Source organism: Neopsephotus bourkii, unplaced genomic scaffold (assembly GCF_033783945.1).
Source record: "Neopsephotus bourkii isolate Nb327-2 ecotype Australia unplaced genomic scaffold, CSIRO-AGI_Nbou_v1 NB_53, whole genome shotgun sequence".
NCBI classification, from domain to species: domain Eukaryota; kingdom Metazoa; phylum Chordata; class Aves; order Psittaciformes; family Psittacidae; genus Neopsephotus; species Neopsephotus bourkii.
Window position 1 is genome coordinate 12355505 of NW_026900570.1, and position 23907 is coordinate 12379411.

At 37.8% G+C, this 23907-nt stretch overlaps 1 protein-coding gene across 1 annotated transcript in view; it reads right to left on the reverse strand.

The window, feature by feature from the left end:
* The window catches only part of MYO3A (myosin IIIA), a 111085-nt gene that overhangs the window by 65715 nt on the left and 21463 nt on the right, over window positions 1-23907 (reverse strand). Inside the window, exons 4-7 of the mRNA XM_061351358.1 lie at window positions 17924-18028; window positions 17020-17119; window positions 2957-3033; window positions 1457-1602 (exon numbers count right to left, since the gene is read on the reverse strand). Coding sequence (XP_061207342.1) covers window positions 1457-1602; window positions 2957-3033; window positions 17020-17119; window positions 17924-18028 — 428 coding nt within the window. The remainder of the gene's footprint in view (window positions 1-1456; window positions 1603-2956; window positions 3034-17019; window positions 17120-17923; window positions 18029-23907) is intronic.

A 23907-nucleotide genomic window follows, 5' to 3' on the forward strand; every position in this document is an offset into this window, starting at 1 on the left:
GAAATAGCATAGAGATGATCTGTCAAGCATAGCCAAGAATCACTGTAATTTTTTCAGTCAAATCAATTATCGGAAGTGAAACTAACAACACATTAATCACTATTCACTTGTAATGGCAAGTTTCTCTTTACGAGCCTGAAACAATATACCTTCTTAAGAGACTTTTTACAAAGAAATTCTATTTTAGGTTTTCCCAGAAGGACTGAATTAATTAACTTTCTGAACAAAGTGTCAGAAGAAATTAGCTCTTTATTAACTATTTCTCATCGATCAGAAATTAATCAGAAGCCAAAAAAAAGGCCTAATTGATACTACTTTCTTTTTTCTCTTACAGCTGTTTACCTTAGGCGTTAACTTGGTACAAATTGTTTTAACAGCCTCCCATTCAAACAGAGGACCAAGTATAGACACAAAGACAAAAGGAATACCTATAGACAAGGTGACTTTTGTGTATTTTCATTCAATCATCATAACTGTTTTTCTTACTCTGTCACGTTCAGGTTGTCCTTAATGAAATGAAAGGGTTTTGATCTTACATTTGCTCGAGGGCAAGAAGGTACCCAGTACTTGTAAGGGTATAATCAAATGGTTTTTGAAGGCCCTGCTGAAATGACTGACCACAGCAGTTTGTAACTACTTGTCCCATAGGAAGAAAAGGTAAGAAGAGCATTCATGTTCTGCTTCAGTGCCAAGTCAGCCAAGATTTCTTAAACCTGAAGAAAATTTATACTATCTGGGTGACTTCACTGGGAAGGACTTAAAGCACTCATGTAGACTATGCGGTTTCAACGGTTTTGGCACTTCTCCAACTAGAATGAAATCCACAAACTGCTGTATGATCCTTCCCTACTGGCTTTGAGATAGATGTTTCCTGAAATGCTGTAAGTGGCAATTTGGGTACTTTTACCTCCAGCTTCAAAGAAAACATGTAAGAAGTTTGCTACTTGCAGTGCCCAAGGACAGCAACATTGGACCTGCTAGGCGCAGCACAAACTAATGAAAAGTGGCAGCCTAAATGTGTGCGAGTGGTGGAAGAACACTTTGTTTCAAAGGACATGAGATAACTCTTGAGGACAGGTATGAAGCTTGTTCACCACAGAGGCATGCTCAGACTCTGTATTTCTATCATAAATCATTCTTTATGACAAAATATACATGACTCTGCATGCTAAGTCCTGTGCTCATGTATCTTGGGCAGCAGTCCACACATGAGAAGACCTTGTGGCTTTTTCTCAAATGTAGTCACAGTCAGCTCTGAACTTCTCAATGTGTGCACATGGCTGAAGCAGAGCCTGCAGAAAACATAGCTGGGCAAAGTACTTCTAACCTCCTCCCCTAGTACAAATAATACAAAGAAACTCTACGCACAAACTTACACAGTCTAAGTTCAAAGAAAGTATTAGTTAAGGAAAAAGCTCTGTCTAACCTGGCAGAAATAAGTACATCAAGATATTACCTTGGTATTTTGAAGAGTGCCCTCATAGGGTGTAAATCAGCAAGGGGTGGATCTCCATCTCCCAGCTCTATTGCAGTAATACCCAGCGACCATGCATCACATCTGGCATCATAGGAACTATCTAGCTGCTGCTCACAGGCAATCACCTATTGGAGTAAAAGACTTGAATGATCATTGTATGTCCAAATTTAGGAGTACATCCACAGCTGGAGAAATCTCTTACTGGATTGAGATGCTCAGTGAAATCCATAGACTTGCATGCATCCAGCAACCTAAGGCATCCTAATGCTGAAAAAAAGCAATGCTTAAACTAAAGAAAACAGGTGCCCGTGAACACCAGATTCTCTGACTAGATGTTCCCACACCAGACAAAGGGGTGCAACTCCTTGGCCTTTTCAGCTGAAAGTGGTAAACTACGTCCCACGCTTAGGGAAGCAGAAACTAACTCAGCAATGCTAAACTCTTTTCTACAAATCATTCCTGCAAAATAACAAATGGAGATATACTGCTCTCTCTATGAAGTGAAACAAGTAGGAACTTCTGCTGAAGTTGAATTCATTGTCTCCTACAGGGTCCTTGTTCAGCCAAATCAGCCAATTTCAAGATTAAGCTATTTTTTCAACAATGCATTTGCCACTGGATTATAGCAAATGGATTTGATTTCATGTATATTTCAGCTTACCCACAATGATGAATGAATCTAGAATTTTTCATGCCATTAGCTACGGGTCTAAACCAACATGAATGTTTCTAGCTACATGGGTAGACCAACGTTTATGAATAGAGTGTGTTTATAAAAATGTGTATAAACAGAGTAGTTTCATGTGCATATACATGTGTGTGTTGTGTGTGCATAAATACTGCAAGTGCATAGGCTTATTTATAACGAAATATCTTTCTTGACTCAGCTTAAGATGTATCTTTGTATGCTTCAATTTCAGACCAGAAAAACCTCCAAATTTTGTAGTATCTTATGAATATTATATGTATACATATACACATGAATATATATATATACACACACTATTATAGTACTTCTTATTCATTCATAATAAACTCTTCCATTTCTTGCTGTCAGCTATGGATATACAGCATTAAAAACTTTCCAGGTATAGAAATCAAAAGATAAAAGCTATAATGTATTAAAAAATTACCACCCTGGGCTCCTTCCATCCACGGGTATATGACATACCTACAGTTTCAGAGCTGGGAGGGCTGAAAAGGATTAATGGTAGTAACTCTCTCCTCTTTAAGATTTTAATAAACAATTTAACATCTTGCTCTCTGGTTTTAACCTTGTAGTTTCAAAAATAAACCCAATTTTAACTTAATCCCTGCAAACATGTAAGAAAAAAAAGTTGAAAACACTTTTTTAAAGGACACTGATATTTCATCTGGGGAACAGACCAGCGGTCAGGAAGAAAGACAAAGAGCAAGCAGAAATACAGAATGCAACACTTCAAATACCAGTGACAGAATGTTTTGAAACATGAATCTAACCTCTGGAGCCATCCAGAACGGGGTGCCCACGGAGGTGTTCCGACGGAGGCGAGTGCTCGTCAGCTGTGCAGACACACCTGGAAGAATGAAGGGAAGCCATAATCAGAGCAACTGCTGTTTCCATCCAAGACAGCCCTTCTGAGTGTTGACATCCTTGCCTTCATGCTATGACTTCCTCTACAGGCAAATCTCAGATACATCTGTCTGGCCAAGTCCTCAAAGGTACTCAGCACTTCATCTGAAGTTCTCCACATCTTTCGTTTCCAGTGACTTGAGTAGGACTGGGGTTTAGCCCCAGTGATCACTTCATTAGTAATCTGATTTATATATTTTGACTGGCTAATTACAATTTTCCTGTATCCTGTTTTAGGAGAGCAGTAGAGCACTTTAGGGAAAAGAAAAAAATAAAAAGAGTTCTGTACCTTGCACATATTTATTTTTTCTTTTAACGCTCAGTACTGATATTAGACCTCAGTTTCATTATAAATACATTTTAGGTTGAACACTGTAAAGGATACTTATCCTCATCTCTTAGTGGATCTGCCATGAAAAAGAAACAATAAAACCTGAAAGATCCTTACAAAACCAGAAGTCTCTCCATGTTCAAAGCACACCCTCAAAGCAACAACAAATGCCTGCAAATCAGCTTTGTAACATGAGCTGTAGTTCAGAGGAATTAACTATTTCAGGCCAAGAGCTAGAATGTGAACTCTGAGGTATGAAGATTACTTACAGTTTTAAATTAAAAGACACTGAAATATTAGGAATTCAAGTGGGATACAGTACACTTCTGACCAACCTCCCACCAATTTCCTTCCTTACAAAACAAGTTCATATTGGTTGAAAATACCTCTAGTAGCATGCAAAGGAAAGAGCACAACACAGAGAAAAACAACCTCTCAGCTAGCATCTCCTGGACTATTGTGGATTAATGAGTCAACTGTGAGGTCCACACATGGAGAAAAACTCCCACTCCACTAGCAAGTTCCAAACTGTTATGGATTTGAGTAACAGCCAACTGTGAGGTCCACCACAGGCACAGTCTGAAGTGCCAATATAATGGATGGCAAGAGAGGTGCTGAGTTCTACACTTCTTCCAACGTCTAAGACTGACACTGAAGCTCACTTAATTCGCCTTCATACGCATATCTGCCTCCTCTTCAAAAAAGTAGAAAGACTGAGTTTCACTCTGTGAGTGCCATTTCATTTTTCTGAAACCTGTGAAGCTCCAGAGAGCACCACTGGCTAGTTTCAGCTCTGTATTGTCTGGTTTGAACGTGGGTGATCATACCTTCCTGCAAATTCTGCTGATGTTTCTTAAAAGGAACAATTCACAGTAACTGCCTACTGGAAATACTAACTACATTTCTGTCTAGGCAGAATTTGATTGGTTTGGGTTTTTTAAAGTAGCGGTCAAGAAATCATAAAGGGCTTGATCTGTTTTTCACTCTAAAGATATGTCTTCAGCTCTGATTGACAAAAAATATCTGCATTTGCCTGTCACAGAAATTTATATAACTGCTGAAATGTATATAACAGCAAGAAAGATCCTGCCTGTTCCTTTGAGACAAACAAAACCATTGCTTTTATGGTTGCCTCACTCTAGTTTACTTCAGGCTTGAGAAAGTAGAATCTCTTTATCTCTCCCTGCATGCAGAAGGACCAATACACAGTGTTTACACCTTGGAAAGTAGGTCAGTCTTAGCACAATGTCCATCAGTCGTACTTCAGCTCAGCTAAGCATGGCTTTGTTTTTGGCACCTCAAGGAGTTGTCCGAGGTCCAGCTTCCGGCTGGTTGTTTTGAGCTGCGGCTGTTCCAAGCCCTCAGCAAAACACATCATTCAGAAAGCAAGGAGTAAGCACACATCAACACACATCTGTCACTGTTGCAGAGATGCCAACAGATATCATTACATGATCCTCGTTTTTGAAGGGAAAGGAAGCTACTCTTCCCTCTCTCTTTCTACATGTTGTGGGAGTCCCCTGTGCTAAGGCCTTTTTTGTAGTCTTGGACAAGGAAACAGGATTCAGATCTGCAGGCAAAGAATTCTTTATGAATCCATTTTCAGATATTCTAAATAATCACGACTTTCTGTAGAGATAAAGAACAAAATATGAAAGGAACATTAATGTGCACATTCTTCTCTGTCTGTGCATTGTTGCTTTTTTTCTCTTTGAACTGTAATTATTAAACCGAAGGATTTTTTCCTCCTCCCCCCTTTTTTACTTCAATAAAAAGATGATTTAATTTAAATTGTTCACCACTACCTTCTTCAGGCTCTTGAGTTTTTTTTGTCTGCTTTTTGTTTGTTTTGGGTTCTATCATTTTGCTCCTAGCAGTAAAGTGGCATTTCAGATTATGGAGCCTAGGTTTTATGACAAATGATATTTCCTTAGGCTTTTTCTGTGTATAGAGGAAATATGATGTAATTCCACACTTAGTAACATTTCTTCCAGCATTTCAGTAACCAGTCAAGCATGTAGCTGGCCAGCTTTTTTTAACTTGTGTATTTTCTAAAAAACCCATCTTGCTCCTTCCCCTTCCCCTTCACTATTGCTTTGCTGCAAAATGAGTCAAATATTCTCCTAAGGAAACCCAAAAATATGTTATAAAAGACTGTTTTATCACACACAAATGGTAAATCTTATGAAAGTGAAAAGCTTAATGAATAAATGCATTATTAGTACCAATGCAGACCATACCCCAAAGAAAATATTGTTTTCCCCCTCTTTTTTTTTTTTTTTAAGCATTAGTTTACTAATAAAACCTAGAAATTAGCAGATTTACACCATGAATATTATTCAAGATTTTCATTGGAAAAACTGGCATACTGGAATAACATTAAAGTAAAGCCACCTACTTCTGACCTTAGTACCCAGTAAAAGCAAACCAGTGCAGAAATGAGCTCCCTATTATTAGGAAAGATTTGTCTCATAGTAGCATCCAACCTGAGCAGACACTGTTCTGATCTAAATTGGGAGGCTGTATAACATCATTTTATGGTTATGTCCTGTGACAGAAGTATGCACATTTTACTGGTTGATGCTAAAGGGGGAATGGTGAGCCCTAGCAAATTCTACTAAATTCACATTCAGCAGACAGTGGCTGCATTATCAACGTGCTAGCCACTGCCTTTATACATAAAAACACAGACCCTACCCCAAAAGACTTGCATTTTAGCTATTACATTCCTCTGGATACCTCTTCCATAACCTGTCTTCATTTGTCCCTTCAGTGTCCACTTCCCAACCAAAACATCCTCTTTGTGACCTTCCTTGGATTAAGAACCTGCAACCCAACCATTCCTCAAACTAGACTCTGGACCAAAAACTGTTCCACTGTTAATCCTGCAGATCTAAACAGCCTGAAATGCTTTGAAATATTTCCCAATATTTTTTTCATCTCCCAGAGAAACAGATGTAAAGCAGCACCAGCATCTTACACTGCATTCCCCATAAGCTTGCTAACAGATAGATTTTGGCATTCCTGTTCCATGTTGTTTGCTGCAAAAAGAGCCCTCTCCTTCTTTGCCTCTCTTACAATGGTGTGAAGACAATCCCCCATAAATGACTCAACTTCATCTTTTTACTATATCTGGAGACAACAGGTTCCAACGGTTTAAGGTGTTCCTTTAGCACCCTAAGCTTCACTTTAAGAAGCCACAATTCTTGTCAGGAAGCAGAGAGGGAAGTAGCTACTTCCCACGGAACAATGGTGGTATAATAACTACTCTGTAATTGCTGTTATCCTTGACACTGTCTCATTTCTTTGTTTGCTTCTTTCAGGTTGTATTGGTGTAATGGTACATATATAGACAGGATAACTTCAGACAGATCAGCTGAAATGCATGCAAAATGCTAAAAACATGATACACATAATTCCGTCAAAATCCACGACAAAAGACAACAGAGAAAGAACAAGATTAAAACACAGCAATTGTGATAGTCTAAATGGCAAACATCAAAACACACCAGGTTTTAACTGTATTGCACTTGTGGCAGCATCCCCACTAAGACTGTAAAGGGAGACCAGAATGCTGATCCCAGCTTTATTTACTTGGCATGGATAGAAAGCGTAAAGGTATTTAATAGAAAATGTTACTAACAGGCCATAAGGATACAAGTGCTTTAAAACATTTTTGAAACAATGTCAATGTTCAGAATGTCTTACAGACAATCAACTGACCCAAAAACCAAGCTTTTAAACAAAAAATAGCACAATACTGTTTCTTTGGGTGAGCTTTTGACAGAAAAAGACGCATGAGAGCTCAGTGATAAGGGCTCAAATCTAGAACTAAAATGAGGTTCTGACCAATAAGATGGAACTAAAAATATAGGAAACAAAGTTGAAATGAGGCGCAAAAAAAAATTAGAATTTTCAGCAGTATTTTATGTTGAAAGGTGTGTGTTATGTCATGTTATGATGAGGCATTACTTCCTTTTCATAAATCCACACTGCCTACTCAAAATCACCTTCTTGTCCTTCATATGTTTAGAAATGATTTTCAGGATTATTTGCTCCATCACCTTCCCAGGAATCAAAGTGGGAGTGATGAACCTGTGGTTCTCTGAATCCTCCTTCTTGCTTTTCTTGAATATAAGAGTGACAATTGCTTCCTTCCAGGCCTCAGGAACCCACTCAGTCTCCAAGATCTTTCAAGGATTATCCAGAGTGGCCTTGAAATGACATGGGCCAACTCCCTCAGCACTCCTGGGTGCATCCCATCACGTTCCATGGACTTGTGTATGTCCAATTAATTTAAATTCTCCCTAACCTAATCCTCTGCTACCAAGGGTAATTTTGCCTTAGTTCAGACTTTCCCACTGGTCTCACAGATCTGGGATTACTGAAGGCCAGTCTAACAACTAAAGACCATGGTAAAGAAGGAAGAGTGCCTCTGCTTTTTATCACCACATCCCTGTCTTCGTGTGTTATTTTAATGCATGTAGTGTGCTAATGACAAAAACTAAAGTATCCCACTCAAAAAAAACATGCACCGCAGATGCAATTTTAAACATATCCAAAAAGTCACCAAGTGGACCTTTAAAACTCCAGGAAGATCAAAAGCTTAGTACATAAGAAGACCATGTATATGAGCTGCCTGGAAAATTAAAAATCCGTGGTGATTACTCTAAGCCAAGAGGCATGGAGCAAGAGTGGGATAAAAATTGAGTCTGTAGTATGAAATGTAGTGTGATATAAATAAAAACTAAGGGAATCAAAGTCCAGTGGCTTTCACAGTAAACTCACCACAAAGATTAAAAGCAAAGCAAAGGCATTTTTAGGCATATAAGGAACAAAACGCAAATCCTAAATCAGATACAGAATCATTACAAGTTACATACTGATAATAAAACTGCAAGCAGTGATTTAAAAAAAAAAAAAGTAGAATGCTGCATCTATGAGATACATAATCTTTTTTAAACAAAAGTTTCTAATACAGCTTCTTTCTTTAAGAAACTTGAGAACTTTTTCATAATACAGGAGATTGTCAGGATGTACTCATGCTTCCCTTAGTCTATGATTCTTATTGTACCCTTTCCATGGCCTCCAGTAGAGCAGGTGACCATGGGATGCCCTCCACATGCTCCTGACAATTCAGTGTGGCACCAGGCCAGTGATATTAATCAAATCTTACACTTCAGGGCATCAGCTGATTTCCTGAAAGGGATGCACAGTAGCATTTGTTTTCCTGATGCACAACTGGCCAGATGTATTTAGATAGGAGAAGCAGTCTTCTCTGGAGCCTAAGGGATTTGTGCAGCTACACACAGTCTGCTGAAGATGATCTTGGAGGTCTTTTCTAACCTCACGGATACTACTCCTACGATACGAATACTCAATTATGTTGGTGAGGAGAGTCCTCCTTTTTAAATCCTGCCTTCTTACATGCGAGGTTTCAAACTAACTGACACTTTGAGACCCCAAAAAGATTATTTTTTTGTGTGTATGAATGGGAAAACCTTGGAGATTTTTCTCTTTGTTACATGACACGGTGCTCCTGTTCAGATTATCTGGGTTACTGGCAACATCTGTGCTGATGGACAGAATGTTTAAAATACATAAGGACAGGAATACTTCAGTACAAATGAGTAACTGGTTTCAACTTTCAGGTAAAAATTAATGGATTTTAGTATACACAGATGTGACTCATGAGAAAGCCAACAACAAGCCTTTGCTGGCCAGACAGGGATATTTTCTCACTTCATGTCTCTCTGGCATATGACAACAGCTTTTTGTGTCAAGCTTCTTTAAGGTTTAAGCCATCAGTGACATCTTTATGTGCCTTAGAAGGAAACACTTGAAAGACCAAGTGTACAGCTTATCCTGGATACAGAATTTGGCCACATGATTTCTTTTTTTTTTTTTTTGTGTTATTGAACAGCACAAAGGTTCTCATTCACACATGGCCCATAAAATAAGTTTTTAGGGACTAAGCCTTCAACAAAGAATTAAGCATTCAACAATGAAAATGTTCCACAGCTCAAGCCAATGCAATCCATCTTATCCCTGCTAACCTTAGTTGGAAAAATTTGGAATTATTACTATGATTGGGTTCAAAGCTGCTCAGGAAGAAAGCTTTCTTCAAAGTCTCCTACTTCTGTTGGCTTCTGCCACAGTCCCTTACTAAATGCTTTTTAGAAGCAACGTGTGAATGTGACACTATATGGTATGCAAAAATGACGACACAATAATAGCCTGTTTTTGATCTGAATCAGTGAAGCAGACAGCTTTATTATGATGCATGCTAGAATGACTAAGGCAAATACAAGCCTTGCTATGATTCATTGCTTGAAGTAAGCTAAGGGCAGAAAAAAATATTTTATTTTTAATACTTTCAAATTAAATTATTTTAATTAATTGTTTCATTTTTGCTGAATGATTCAGACAGCATTTTAGCTAATGCAGGGCAAGGAGAAAGAGACGCAATAGAATATTCTGACTACTCCAGAGTAAGTAATCTACAAATCTGGAAAATTACTCAAGGTCATGTTGAGTTCCTCTTCAATGGTTTCTCCTCGCAGGACATGCGAGGCTGGGAACCATGATATATATTAAAAAGGACAGAGATTAAAATGTCCTTCCCCAAAATGTTCCAACAATGCTCCAAACCTGGACCAGTCACAATTGTCTTCTCAACCCATTCACTGAGCACAAGGTGGCTCTAGACTCCCAATCTATTGCAGCCCAAATTGTACTCTGCATTTGCAGCACAGTCCTGTGAGCCTTCTCTCCCTCTGAAGTGCCAGATACCACACAAGGCTTGCTAGATTGATCTGTGATCAGTCAACAGACTGCATCTGTCAAGTCTGTTCACGGCAGGGAGAGTCCATAGCACTGTGTCACAGCAAGGGAACAGTCTATGGTTCCCTCCCCAGCCTCTGTCCTAAGATTTCAGATGCTTTCCCCACATGACCAACAGAAAGCTCCTCATGCACCAGAAAATCAGGAGAGGTGAGCAATTACACAGTGGAACTATTAAGATGCAGTCCTACTATGGGCTCCTTAATTACTTTGAGATTGTCCCTATATTTTGGACATGCTCTATAGCGTGAGTGATTTTACTACTCTTGCTTTGTCATTATATTAGCTGCTGGCACATCTATACTTCAAAAACTCTACCTGCTTAGTACAGTCACAATACTAAGTATTTTGACCTGTATTTCTCTATGGGAATAGACATGAATAGAATGCAATAAAACATAACAAAAACTTCTATGCATCTGAACTTACACTGATCAATTACTACTCATCACTACTAGTAGTAAAGCATCACTAGCATAATTTGTAAGGAAAAGGAATGTTGGCAGAATTATCAAACACTCTTTATAGGAGAAAAAAACCCAAGAAATTTATTTTATGAACTCAACTGAATCATGAAATGAACTTAATATTTTTACTTGTTATCATCTGAATGAAATTATGTAAACATTTTAAAGTAAAAATAGAGTTAATATAAAAATATACTACCAAAAAGAGTGCCATACAATTGGCTTGTTTCAACAAATTGCAATTTGCAATTATAAGAAGGCCATCCAGAACTGCCAGCATTAACATTGCCTTAACTTTGGATGACTTCAAGTAGCTTTAAAAGAAGAATGATAATTCTCTCCATAACAAAATAATAACCCTATTATATTCCAAACACAAAAGCTAACCTGTGACTACCTGCAGTTTCCAAACTACAAGGAAGAAATAGTTCAAGTATTGAACAAAGTAATGTCAGTTTTCAATGTCTAAATAGAGCGGTACTGTACCCCCCCCCCCCATTTATATTAAATGTCTAGTTGACTCAGGCTACTATACATTCACGATAAAACTGTGCTAGCTACATGCAAAGTGTGATATCTGAAACTGCATTTGGAATGCCAAGACAATATTCACATGCAACTTTTACGTCAAATACTTGATGTAAAATAAAAAGCAGAAAAAATGCAAACTGAGCATGGTTGAAGTACAAAAATCACCTTACCTTCACTATATATTCCATTAATGTTACAATCATGTTTTACTTATGCAATCTCTTTATCCACAGTATCAAAGGAACCCTTGAAACCACTATTCTACTAACTATATGCAGAACAGCCTGTAATTTTCCACCATCTGCCAGCAGCAGTGAGATTGCATTACCTTCTTTCCATATCTTCCACTGGAACCTGCTTTACCTACAAAACCCCCTTCGATCTTTCCTATGTATTTCTTATTCAGAGACTAATGATGAAGAGTTTTAGATACCATTAATGAAGAAGAAACTAAAAATAGACAGTGCCAGTCCTTTTCAATATCCCCTTTTCCATAGTGATAGTCACAGGCAAACCGGGGTGGGGGGAATCATGGGAAGTCTTGTGGTTAAAAATTGGCTTGAATTCCAAAGATTTAATGAGTCCTCCAACTTTTTATTTTCATTGTGGGAACTTGAGTATTTCTAGTCTGGCTTCTTGAATATTTCTAATTTCTACTGAGATGTTGAGATGTCTGTCTTGGTTTTTATTTTTCCTATGACTTTTCTTGGTAATCATGTCAACAGTCTAATTACATGTGGCAAGGAAGCGTGTTTTAATTAGGTGCATAGAAGGACATGGCCTTCAGCAAGGCACAATACTGCTGGAAAGCTATGCATTTGCCTAAGTGATGGAGTAAAATCTATACTTACATTTTTTTGTGGGCATTTCCAAGACAACAGCTGCTCGTCATATTTCTAGTCTGTGGCAGCAGGCTTCAGAAGTCCCTTAAGTATGAGCTACTTGTGCCCTTGTTCAAGACTGTCAGCCTACAAGATTAACCCTCAGAAACACAGCTGAAGAGGAATTTTCCATCAGCATTACACTCTCCTGTTTTTAGCTAAAAGAATGACTTGCAACATAACTCTAGATGTTTTAGAGTTTTTAGTGGATAAGTGGTTCTTTCGTCCATGAGTTCCCCACATGCAAGTGTGAAAAGCTCTGGGTTTTAAGCCCTCAGACTCACTGCAATGGCACGGGATCTCAAAAACACATCAAATCTTTCAAAATGAAATGTCACTTGGACTTTTCCAGACCAAAGTTAAAATAATAAAAATAATAAATCTCTTTATCCACAGCTAAGATTCTCCCCTTTCCAAACAGCACATTATTTGACGTCTCAGAATTTCCAAATGGGAATTGTGTCTTAGACTAATATTGTTCAATACACGAAAGGCCCTGTGCAGCATCCTGATTTCAAGAAAAGAAATTGAATTGAGAGGGACTATTCAAAGAAGCTAGTATTTGTCAGCATAAGCAGACGCTATACACTTGGCTCCCTATGAAATTGGTTACACACTGTAAGATGCAGATGAATATATGAATTTTTATTACAGATGAGGTGTGCTATGTGTGCAAGTCACTTCAGGCCAATTTTTTAACTGATGAAACAAGGTCAGGCACTGAAAGATATTTAGGCAGTAAAAGCTGCAGATTAATTTGTCACAAGATTTTCAATAGGTATCTAGCATTAAATTAATTTGGATTTACGTGCTAGAAGTTTTTGAAAATTTTAGTAGGTGTTTTTCTGCACTTTTAGTGGTAAAATTTCTTTTAAATCTGGCTCTTTGACATCAATCCACAGCATTCAACCAGATTGCTGAGAAACAGATGTAATAGACTTTCTTCCCAGAACACTAATAAGCAATTGTGAATATAATTAAGAATATTTATAAAATGGGAATTTAGTTCACACTTTGCTTGCCTCCAACCCTTTTTATACAATATATTATACAGCTGTCTCCCTTTAAAGTGCTGCAGGGAATTTACTTTAATGTAAATCTATATTTTTCCATCAAATCTCTATCCTATACTGAAAACATAGCAGCTACACTTGAATATACTGCAGCTATTTGTTATTTGTATTAATGTGTTAGACGATGCTCCTTGCTTACAGCATAATTGCTGCAATTCTCAGGCGTAACATCCTTCCCCAAAGGTTTTCTACCAGAACAACAGCTAATTCTCACAAATGTTGAGGTAGCAAAACAGCCTTCAGTCAGCGTTCTCTCATAAGGAAAATACAAACTTTAAATGTATCTAGAAGTTAAATGAATTCAGGGACTGAATTTGTGATCATGGGATGCTTAGAGTAGATCACCTTGGTTGCTACTCATTATCTGTAATAAAAAAAAGACTGATTTTGTTTATTTTTGCCAATTTAAGTTATCATAGTGGATGGATTTGAGGAGAGAGGATGCTTCCCTCATAACAGCATTTCAAACTTCTTGTGGCTTGGACAGTTTAGACTAAAACTTCTATCCAGCAATACCTTTATAAGTAATTGAGCTCCAGACGTATTGGTGTGGAGATGTTATAAACTCATTTACTTGATTTTAACATTAATGTCAACAGGGACTGAATGTTTCTTAGATAGATAGGAGAATATTACTGAGGTAATTAAGCAATATTACAGCAGAATTTTAAGGGAAAGCAAAAATTTCACTCTTCAAACCAATCTGTGTGAGGCACTGCCACAGTATTCTTTCAAAGTCCTTCTCATCTTTTTAACTATCAATACCTCTATGAAGGGCAAGCAGTTCAGACTGTTAGCCTGAATTTTGGGAAAGCTTTTCCACACACTTCCTCAGCTACCTCAAGCAGATCAGTCTCTCAAAGTTTCAGATCCCCAACTGTTAACTGGGAATTATAGTAATTTACCTCCTCATAAGAGTGTTGTGAAGGTCATCCGTTACATTACATTACACAGACTGTAATGTGTCCAGAAACTATGGCCACAGCATACACCAATACCTATGACACAACAACCGTAAGGTAACGTGTATAAACTGTGTCACAAAATGAAGCTTCTGGAAAGCCAGTACTGCTGTGCAAGAAAGGACTCAGAATGGTGGTACTCTATACCATCAAGTTCAAAGAGAACCGAAAGAACAAAGGAAAGTAAAGCTATGTTCAAAGGTGATTTAATTCACTGAAAGTTAACTGTTCTTTCATTTACGACTCTTAAAAAGTTCCTGACTGTACTTTAATTATAAAAAAAGACAAAAAAAAGGAAAAAAAGGACACGAGTGCAAACTGTATTACCACACAACACATACAGACAGAGGATAGGTCTTTGTCTAGTATTGTGCTCCACAGTTCCATCTTTCAGATACATGTTTCATGCACCTGTTTACATGAAAATCACCATAAAGAGTATCAGGAGAGGAGAACAAAGGGCCCTTCAGGAACACCTCATCATCAACCAGGATGCAGGAGAATGGCACAGACAAAATTATCATGGGAATGGCTCACTTCCTTTGTCAAGTGTGTTTGGTGGTTGAAAAGGTCCTCAATCCACTGCCTCTGTTCCCCTCCCCACAACAGAAAAGCTGTGTGTATGCTAGAAAGGCCAGGGTGGTTATTTGGATTGGTTCTGTTTGTTTGTTTGCTTGGCCCAACATAATAATTGATTCAACCTAAACAAAAAAATTTGTTCCACTGAATATTTACTGGAAGAAAATGGGATTGTGCCTGCATGTCTATCTCATTCTGCAGCTTGCAGATATACAGGCTTATATATTAAAAGATGGCTATGCATTTCAGTCCCTGATCCAATAAATGTTTATGTACAACACTCTATAGTAGTGCCAACATGAGAGATTTTGATCAACTCACATTCCTGACTTAAAAATACTCTTGGAATCTGATTAATGTGGGTTTAAATCCTCTTAAGTAGAAGACACAAATCTTCCAAATCTCAGCTGAATACCTTAAACGTCAGCCTGCAGAGTGAATGGTATGTCTTCCACGGTCATTTTGTGAAGACTGTAAATTTTTTTCCTATTTAACTACTCATTACTGGCTTCACATTATGCTTTGGTTTTTTGTGGTGTTTTGTGGTTTTTTGTTTTTTTTTTGGGGGGGGGGGGGGCGTGGTGAAAAAAGCCAGGGAAAATTTGTTTCTATCTCTTCCTAAGTCAAGGTGCAGTTTGTATATTCCTTTAAGATGAAGGACTGCAGATACTAAAGGCACCTCCTTGACCCACATAAGTGTGTGTATGTTTGTTTCTTGTGCATATTCTCATCTGTGCTTTGGAATCACAATTTTCCCCCTAAGATTTTAAGGTTATTTTTCAATTACAGTCTTAGCCGCAGACTGCAGTAACTGGGGAATAAAGAATTCAGGTCCTCATCCCTACATCTTGTATGTTTTGACACCTGCATAAGTGAGTTAATTTTCAGAAACATTGATCCTCCACGGCTCTAATTGCCTTCAGCACCTTAAAAAAAAAAATTAGTATACACAATACATTAAAAACCTGTGAGCAAAAATATTGATTTTGCCTCACATTAAACTTCCAGACTATCAGAAAATACTAGTAAGTGTACAGAAGATAATTTAGGAAGTCTGAAGGCTTTTCAATAGAACTTTTACCTGATGAATAAAATAGTGAACATAAATAGATGAATCTTCAGAATAAGTAATCTTAATAATCATGGCAATTTTAAATGTGAAGTAATGTGAGTTACGTAAATACAGTCTACTGGCAGGAAGATGCTACAGCAATGGGAGTTAAAATCCCATGATAAATTTAAACAATCGCTATGTATCAACTGAATAAATCTTATTAAAAAAATTTGAAGGGTAAAGGAAAATTTTCAGATTTTCCATCTTCTGAATGGAATCATATTTACAATTGTCTGCTATGCTGTGAAGTAGTTACCCAGAAACTGAATTTAAACATTAGAAGACAGTGTGCTACCAGGGGATAACAGTTCATAATGATGAGCATTGCTATTTTTTACCCCCCCACACACACACCCACCCTTATATGGAACAGCCGTCAATACACTTTTAAGGCAAATCACTGTAGTATGGCTGATAAGTAACAGGTTGCATCCACTTACCTGCGTGTCTGCTTTTCTCTTTTGGTGGTGAAAACAGATTATAACATTCAAAAATCACTTTAAGCCTAACAGACTTGATCAGACCCTTTTCACTTCATGCCATTTCTTAGGTTTAGACGTGCCAAAAATAATGTTACTTTTCCCAGACTTTGGAAAATGGGGATTACCTATGTAATATCTCCCCCTCTACTGCTTTCTTGCAATATCTCTTGTTTTGTTTCAAATCACACTAATGAAGTATATGTGACTGAGGTGAAGCACATATATACTTCACAAGATCTACTAAGTTCTAAGTCTTCTCATATATAACAGGAAGCTTTTCCCTATCAGCTTCTTATTTCACTGAAACAGCCCATGGTCCTGAAGGAACTAAGTACCAGCCTCAGTTGAACTCTATTAACTATCTTTGCCATTTCACGCACTGTGTCTGCCCCAAAGCACTTGGCACTTACTACCACCAAATTATACCTTCTATTTGTAAGCCATGCTATCAAAACAGCACTAGCAAAATTGCTGGAAACCTCAAAGTTGTAAAAACACAAAGTCTCTGAATATTTTATTTCTATCAAATTATAAAATACCTTTGGTTATCCAAGTAATTTTTAACAAAGAACTCAAAAACTTATTAAAAACATAATTAATCTTTTCTGATTTATTTTATTTTCCATACTTCAGATGTTAGTTGTATGTATAAGTAAAAATAACTTACCAAAATCCACAAGCTTGACTCCTCCTTCAGTGGTTAAAAGGATATTATTTCCCTTAATATCACGGTGGATAGTTTTGTTTTCATGCAAATGCTGAAGTCCCTGAAAGATGTGATGTAAACATGAACTTTCCACTAACACTTCTGTCCTCTATACTACAAAACAGAAACAAAAAAGTAGCAGAAAGGTATGCAAAACCATAAAGCAGATTTGTTGGTTTTTTTTAATCCAAAACCACAGAGATGTCATTCTTACTGGGGAAAAAAACCCAAAACCAAACACTTAGCACACCATAAGGAATAGATATTTTTTAATTAGTCCATTTTATGTCAAGTAGAAATTTCAAGATGAAAGCAGGAAAAAAGCACTGCAACTCTACATTCTATATGACACCTTTAGAGTATAAAATCAAAGAAAACTGCTACTATATAAATTCCACTGCAGAATATCAAATTCTGGTTAGAAGAAAATGAAAAATAATGACACTTGATCCTGAACAGCAACAAAAAAAAGAAAAAAAAAAGTAGACTTGTAGCAGTGTTTGAATTCACTCAATCTGTTGATCATTTTGCTATAATATTTCAGATACAGACATAAGAAAATAACATTTGGGGCGTATTTCTGCTATTTCTCAAAAGCAAAGCCATTCTGATGCAGAACTGTGTTTACTGAGGAAATCAAACAATAGAAATAAATTTTCATTCTCTTAATAATGAAACATACTAATTCTTCTTCACCTTGCTTGTTCAAAAAGAACAATCTGAATCACACATTACATTGATTTCATTAAACATTGCTATAATACAAGATAGTGAGCTGTGTTAGTGAAGACATGATCTTAATTCATTTAAAGAAAAAAAATATGAGCTGAATGCTGACAGTCCTTTCACTGAGAGCTTATCTTACCATCAGAGCTTCATGTAGAATGTAAGCAATTATAAGTTCATTCATCCTTTCGCCTCTCTTCAGAAATCCTTTCACAAGATCAGTCACAGATCCTCCATTGCACAGCTACAAAACATGAGGGAAATACAAGAAGGAATTAAGAATGTTGGAGTAGCCACCTGGTTTTAGTTTTCAGTGGGGTTTGTATTTGTAGCCAAATGAGCTCCTATTAAACTGGCAAATCACAAACTGTCCTCATGTCTATCATTTGTACAAACAACATACACAGCAACTTGCCATTTTTTTCCACTGTTTTCTGCATTTAATTGTTCTTGCCCAAATACAAGTACAGCAGCCTATATCCTTGTTTTCCTATATACACAATTGCTTTTCACTGAAGAAACAGAAGTAGCTTATAGTGCAATAACTTTGCTTCAAAGGCATGTTCTGTGGGGCACGCCAATTGCTTCTTATACCATCATGTGCAACTCACCAGCAATGCATTGATTATTGCTGCATCAATTCTGAGGTACAAAAGCCACGTACAACATAGAATGGATTTAAAGACAGGCAGCAGAGAAATTCTCTGGAAAATGGTCCAAAGGGAAAGATGCCCTCTTTGCCAAGCAGCCCTTAATTGCTAGTGTAGAAGGATGCTATACACAAGGGATGGGCATCATGGAAGATGATGAAAGCACCATGGAAAGTCAGGTCTCAACTCCCACTGAAACAAGGTGCGCCAGGGGTGTAAGACTAATTATAGACACTGTAGCATCAACCATGTCAGCTTCTTGCTCTAGATGCAAAGCCACAATCTACTCTGGATAATCGTTTCTCCCATCCAAGGTCCAGTCAGACTCTCATGTCCTGTCCCATATACACAGGAAGTAGAGATTTGGCCTTGCTCCCTAAAAAGATCAGTACACCCACATTACCAACAGATTAGTTTAGACCCGCAATATTTCATATGTTCATTTTTATCACTTACAGTTTTTCCACAGGAAGAAACAACAGTGTAGCTTTAGCAGCTTTAGAAGTTAACTCTGTACAGTTACACACCCACAAAGAAGAAATTGGTACTTAAGCCCTTAAACTATCCATAATGCACCTAATACTCATTGACTGTACCTCTGTAAACAATACTCACTGACATTACCTCTGTAGAGGAGCAGCTGCTTCCAATAGGACAGTGAAATAAATTGTAAGTTTAATATTATATCATCCAGTGGCTTTCCAAATGACAATAAATACTCATGTATGACATTTTACCAATGCAGTCACAACAGTAATTCCTTTTGACCACGTATTTTGAAGTCTATTTGGATTAAAGGCATAATTTATAAATAAAACCTTTCAACTGCAGAATTCCAGACATCAGATACTCCTTATATGATGCTTTTAATCTGTTCTTCTATACCTCTACATATTTTCTGTGCTGCAATTACAGAAAGACTTGCACCTTACCAAAAAAACATTTCATAGCCCTTTGTACCCAAACATTACAATAATTTTCTGACTACCTTTGGAACCCCTGGGTTGCATTGAACTCGCCGCACAAGAAGGCCCACACAAAAACTATTTAATATGTAAGTCTTGGTGAAAGATGTGTCCTGCATCAGGTCAATGAAGGCACTGGTCTGATAGATGCTGAGCTCTATGACAACAATCTTAGAACTCTCTTAATCTCACCCTTACTTCACTGGGACAACATGCATGCTTAGAGAGGGAAGAACTCGTATGCTTAAATGATGAGATTAAGCAGTTTGCTGGATTAAGGTCAGATTCCCAAGCAGGGTTTAATTTACTGTCTTTAGCCATGGTGGTCTGCCTTCTCCATTGACTTTTTCTAGTTACTTTTTTTTTTTTTCCTACAATAACATTATCTTGCCTGGGTCTCTATTGTTTTAACTTTGTGACATCAGTGACACGTTTAATCAAACCAAATGGATGTTGACAATTCTGGTTAATGTAATGTATTTCCATTTCAGGGCACCGAAACTGTTTCACAAGTGACAAAACACTTGTGAAATAAATTACATATATGACATTCTTAAAACTATTTTTCTTCATTATCTAATATTAAAATTGTGCTTCTCATAGGTGGATATTCTTCTGTTTTCTTTACAGAGCTGGGTATCTGCTAGTCTTTCTGTTCAAGGTAAAGAAAACTAACCCAGAAAGGAATATGTTCTTTTTCTAGGTAGGAGAAGGAAGAAACTATAGCCCAGAAATTACCTTCTTCAGTGTTTAGGCAGTAAAGCCAAGACTGAATTTATTTGCCTGGGTCAGCAATGGGTTTTTTTTTTTTCTTAAACATGTCGCTTTAAATAATTTTTCTACCCCTCTCATAAGATACAAATCCCTATTAGGAGACAGATATCAGTATTGTAAGATAAAAATTAAAATATCAGGTTATTTTTCTATAGGCTAAACAAGTCCTCATGGGTAAAATGTCGCATCTGGTCTCATTTCCTATTTCTACCATCTATTTTTTTTCAGGTGAAGCTGCCACATGTCCCTATTAACTATGCACTTATCCGAAGTTCAGTGATCCTTTCTCCTGACTCTGGCTATCAAATTGCTTGTGTGTTCAATGCAAGCTTATCATAAACACCTCAAAAAGTCCCTCTCCTAACAGGATCCAAAAAAAATGACAATACTCCTGCCTGATGCAGTACTGGACCATATTTGCTTGGGAATCTGAGTAGACAGGGCAATACATTATTCTTGTGGATGTTGACTAGGATCTAGTTCATGACTTAACAACTTAAAGGGGAAAAAAAATCCCTAAACCATTAAACCCCCCCCCCCCCCCCATTTCTTCTGGAACAGATTATATGCAAGTCTGTGTTATCTCCGTCCCTGGAGATAATTCACAACTTGCATGCAGTCCTTCAATGAGAGGTGATAGGGTAAGAATTATTTAGCAGTACTGCCAGAATGGAAGTTTCCTGGTGTGTTGTTAAATATTGCAGCTTATAATTATGCTTCTTAATAGCATGCTGTCCATAGTAAAAAGCTGTGTAGTCTCTTACCGAAGTTGTTGTGTTGGAGTTAAGCCAACTGTAATGCTTGGATGACAAGGAATCATGAAAGCAACAGAGATGGTTTTAAAAAAGATCTTTCCAGTGAAGCATCTAGAGAAGAGAGGTGCTGGTAGCTGTTATTTTGTTGCAAGCACTGTGAACTCACATGATCAAACAGCTAATCAGTCTGTGTCATAAGTCCACATCATTCAGTAAAAGGTCCTCAGAATACCTTGATGAAGGACACCATAAACAGACAACAGGAAACACGTGGAGAATCTGCGACACAGACACAGAGTAGAAGCTATGTGCCTATCTGAGCTGTGTGCCACAGGGCTGCTTCCTAAAGGTCAAAGTAACTCACCAAACCTAATGCCTTTCAACCTGTCATGAGACATGTTGACTAGGATCTAGTTCATGACTGTGAAGAGAGTATTAATTCTATTTCCCTCTCCCACACTCAAAACATGCATGCACACATTCTCTATTACATGCACAGATGCATTTCTTGTGGTTTGTACCAGTTTTACAATACCTATTTTAAGTAGCTAGTCATTCCAGGGGGAAAAATGTGTATGGAATAAGTGTTGGTAGCATCTTTAGTAGTAATAGATGTAAACTGAAAGGACTTTCTCAGTTTGGTTCTCAGATACCACATACTCATATATGTGAAGTGCATAAAAAACCAAAACCCTTCACTCTGAACTGCTTTTAGGAGTCTCCAAAGGCTGTAATTTCCCAGCAAAGGATAGAAATCCTCTTTTAAGCTCTTTAAATAAACTTAATTTAAAGAGAGAGACTTCTGTAAATGTCCAGCCTGTCAGACATGGTAAAGGAAGATATTAGCGATCCTCCCACAAGGATGCTACTTAGAAATGTCATTGTGATAACTTTGTACATGAGCAATTTTCATCAATTTAATGTTAGCCACTTTTTCTATTGTTCCCTTGTGATTTACAGGTATTTTAGTTACTGGCATTATTTTCAGTGCCTGCAATGACAGAATGCAAATATTACCTGCAAACACAAGCACCTAAAAGGGCAGTAAACTGAACCCTGCAGGCTACCTAAAAGAGGGTGGAGAAGACAGACATATGCTTCCCAGAGGCATGCAGCAAAGGATGAGAGGCAACAATCCCCAAATGCAAGATAGTAGATTCCTACTGAACATAAAGGAAAAGTTTCTCCAATAAGAGTAGTTAAGCACTGGAACAGATTATCTAGCAAGTCTGTGTTACCTCCATCCTTATAGATAATTCACAACTTCCATGGCAGAGACCCTGTGTAAACCTGTAACACTGGAGTTAAACATCTATGAGCAGGGGGCTGGACCCAATAATCATCAAAGGTCCCTTTCAAACTATAGTTTTCTATAATTCATAATATTTGGATTTTAACATATTCAGTCCCTAGTTCAGGTATTTAGACAGCAGTAATGGGGGAAAGGACTATGGAAATCTTCCATACTTAGACCAAGGGAAAGAATAATTTGATAGAAGTCTTGATCCATGTTAACACCTGCATGCAAAGGCTGTAGCTCAGATGGGCATACATAGCTGTGTCAGAAGAGGTGACTGTGACTCTTCTACAGTGGTAGCAAAGGGTTCCTCCCTTATGATTTTCCAGCACTCAAAAGGCAAAGACTCATACTGGGATGACATATAGTCCTCCACCCACCCATCTGCCACAATTCTGTACTACTTTAATAGAGCTATTTGTATGCAAAGATGTCTTCAGCAGTAGATTTATAAAATAGCATGATCCTAACACATGAAATGTCAGTTAAAATTGCCATCACATTACAGTCATCCAGGTGTTCTTTTTAGGTCGTATTCACTCTCCATCTGACTCAGCTGATCTATTTCTCTCTGTTGAGCTCTTCTTGATTCTGATACCCGTTGAATAAGGATTCAGCATCGGCTTTGCTTTTAAGAAAACTAGCAGTTGCACCTTTGTTAGGGCTGTTATAGCATTTAATCATCCAGTTTCTCCTGATTAATGCATCTGGACTAAGCTGTCAGGTAACATTTGCTTGCATCCTGCAGTTGTCAAGGTGCTTTCATCTTATTTCAGTAGCTTGGATGAGAATAGCAGGGCAACTACAATTACTACCTGCCTTGTCTTTAAAGGCTGCACAGGCATAAATGACTGGGTAGCACATCACATATGCACAACTTAACAGCATGCGCAAACAATAGTTACAGAAAAGTCACATTGTCATACCTCGCTTTAATGTTATGATACATAAGAATGCTAAAAGCATCTTAGGCACTAATCTCTATTTTCTTCTCTATTTTTTTTTTAGAATAGACTAATAATCTGACCCGTTCCATTGATCTTGCAGTACAGAAGCACTGCAAGTCTCTGAGATGACTCTACCTTCCTTTTAGTACTGACAGCTGTAAGAACAAAAGATTCTTATTTGCTGCTGTTTTGTTGCTATAAAACTACAGAAACAGGAGTAAAAGGGACGCTGAGAAATAATTTAGTCCACTTTATTTGCATTGTGTAGAAATCTGGTACTTTCACAGAATCAGATAAAGGTTTGGGTTGGAAGGGACCTTAAAGATCACCTAGTTCCAATCCCCTTGCCGTGGGCAGGGACACCTTCCACTAGACCAGGTTGCTCAAAGCCCTGTCCAGCCTGGCCTTGAACACTTCCAGGGATGGGGCAGCCACAACTTCTCTGGGCAACCTGTGCCAGTGCCTCACCACCCTCATAGTGAAAAACCTGTACCTAATCTAAATCTATCCTCTTTCAGTTTAAGGTCATTCCCCCTTGTTCTGTCACTACAAGCCCTTGTAAAAATTCCCTCTCCAGATTTCTTGTTGGCACCCCTTTATGTACTGGAAGATGCTGTAAGGTCTTCCCTTAGCCTTCTCTTTTCCAGGCCAAGCAAACTCAATTCTCTCAATGTGCCTTGATGGGAAAGGTGCTCCAGCCAGTCCTTGGCAGATATTTGTCTAATCTGCTCCTAA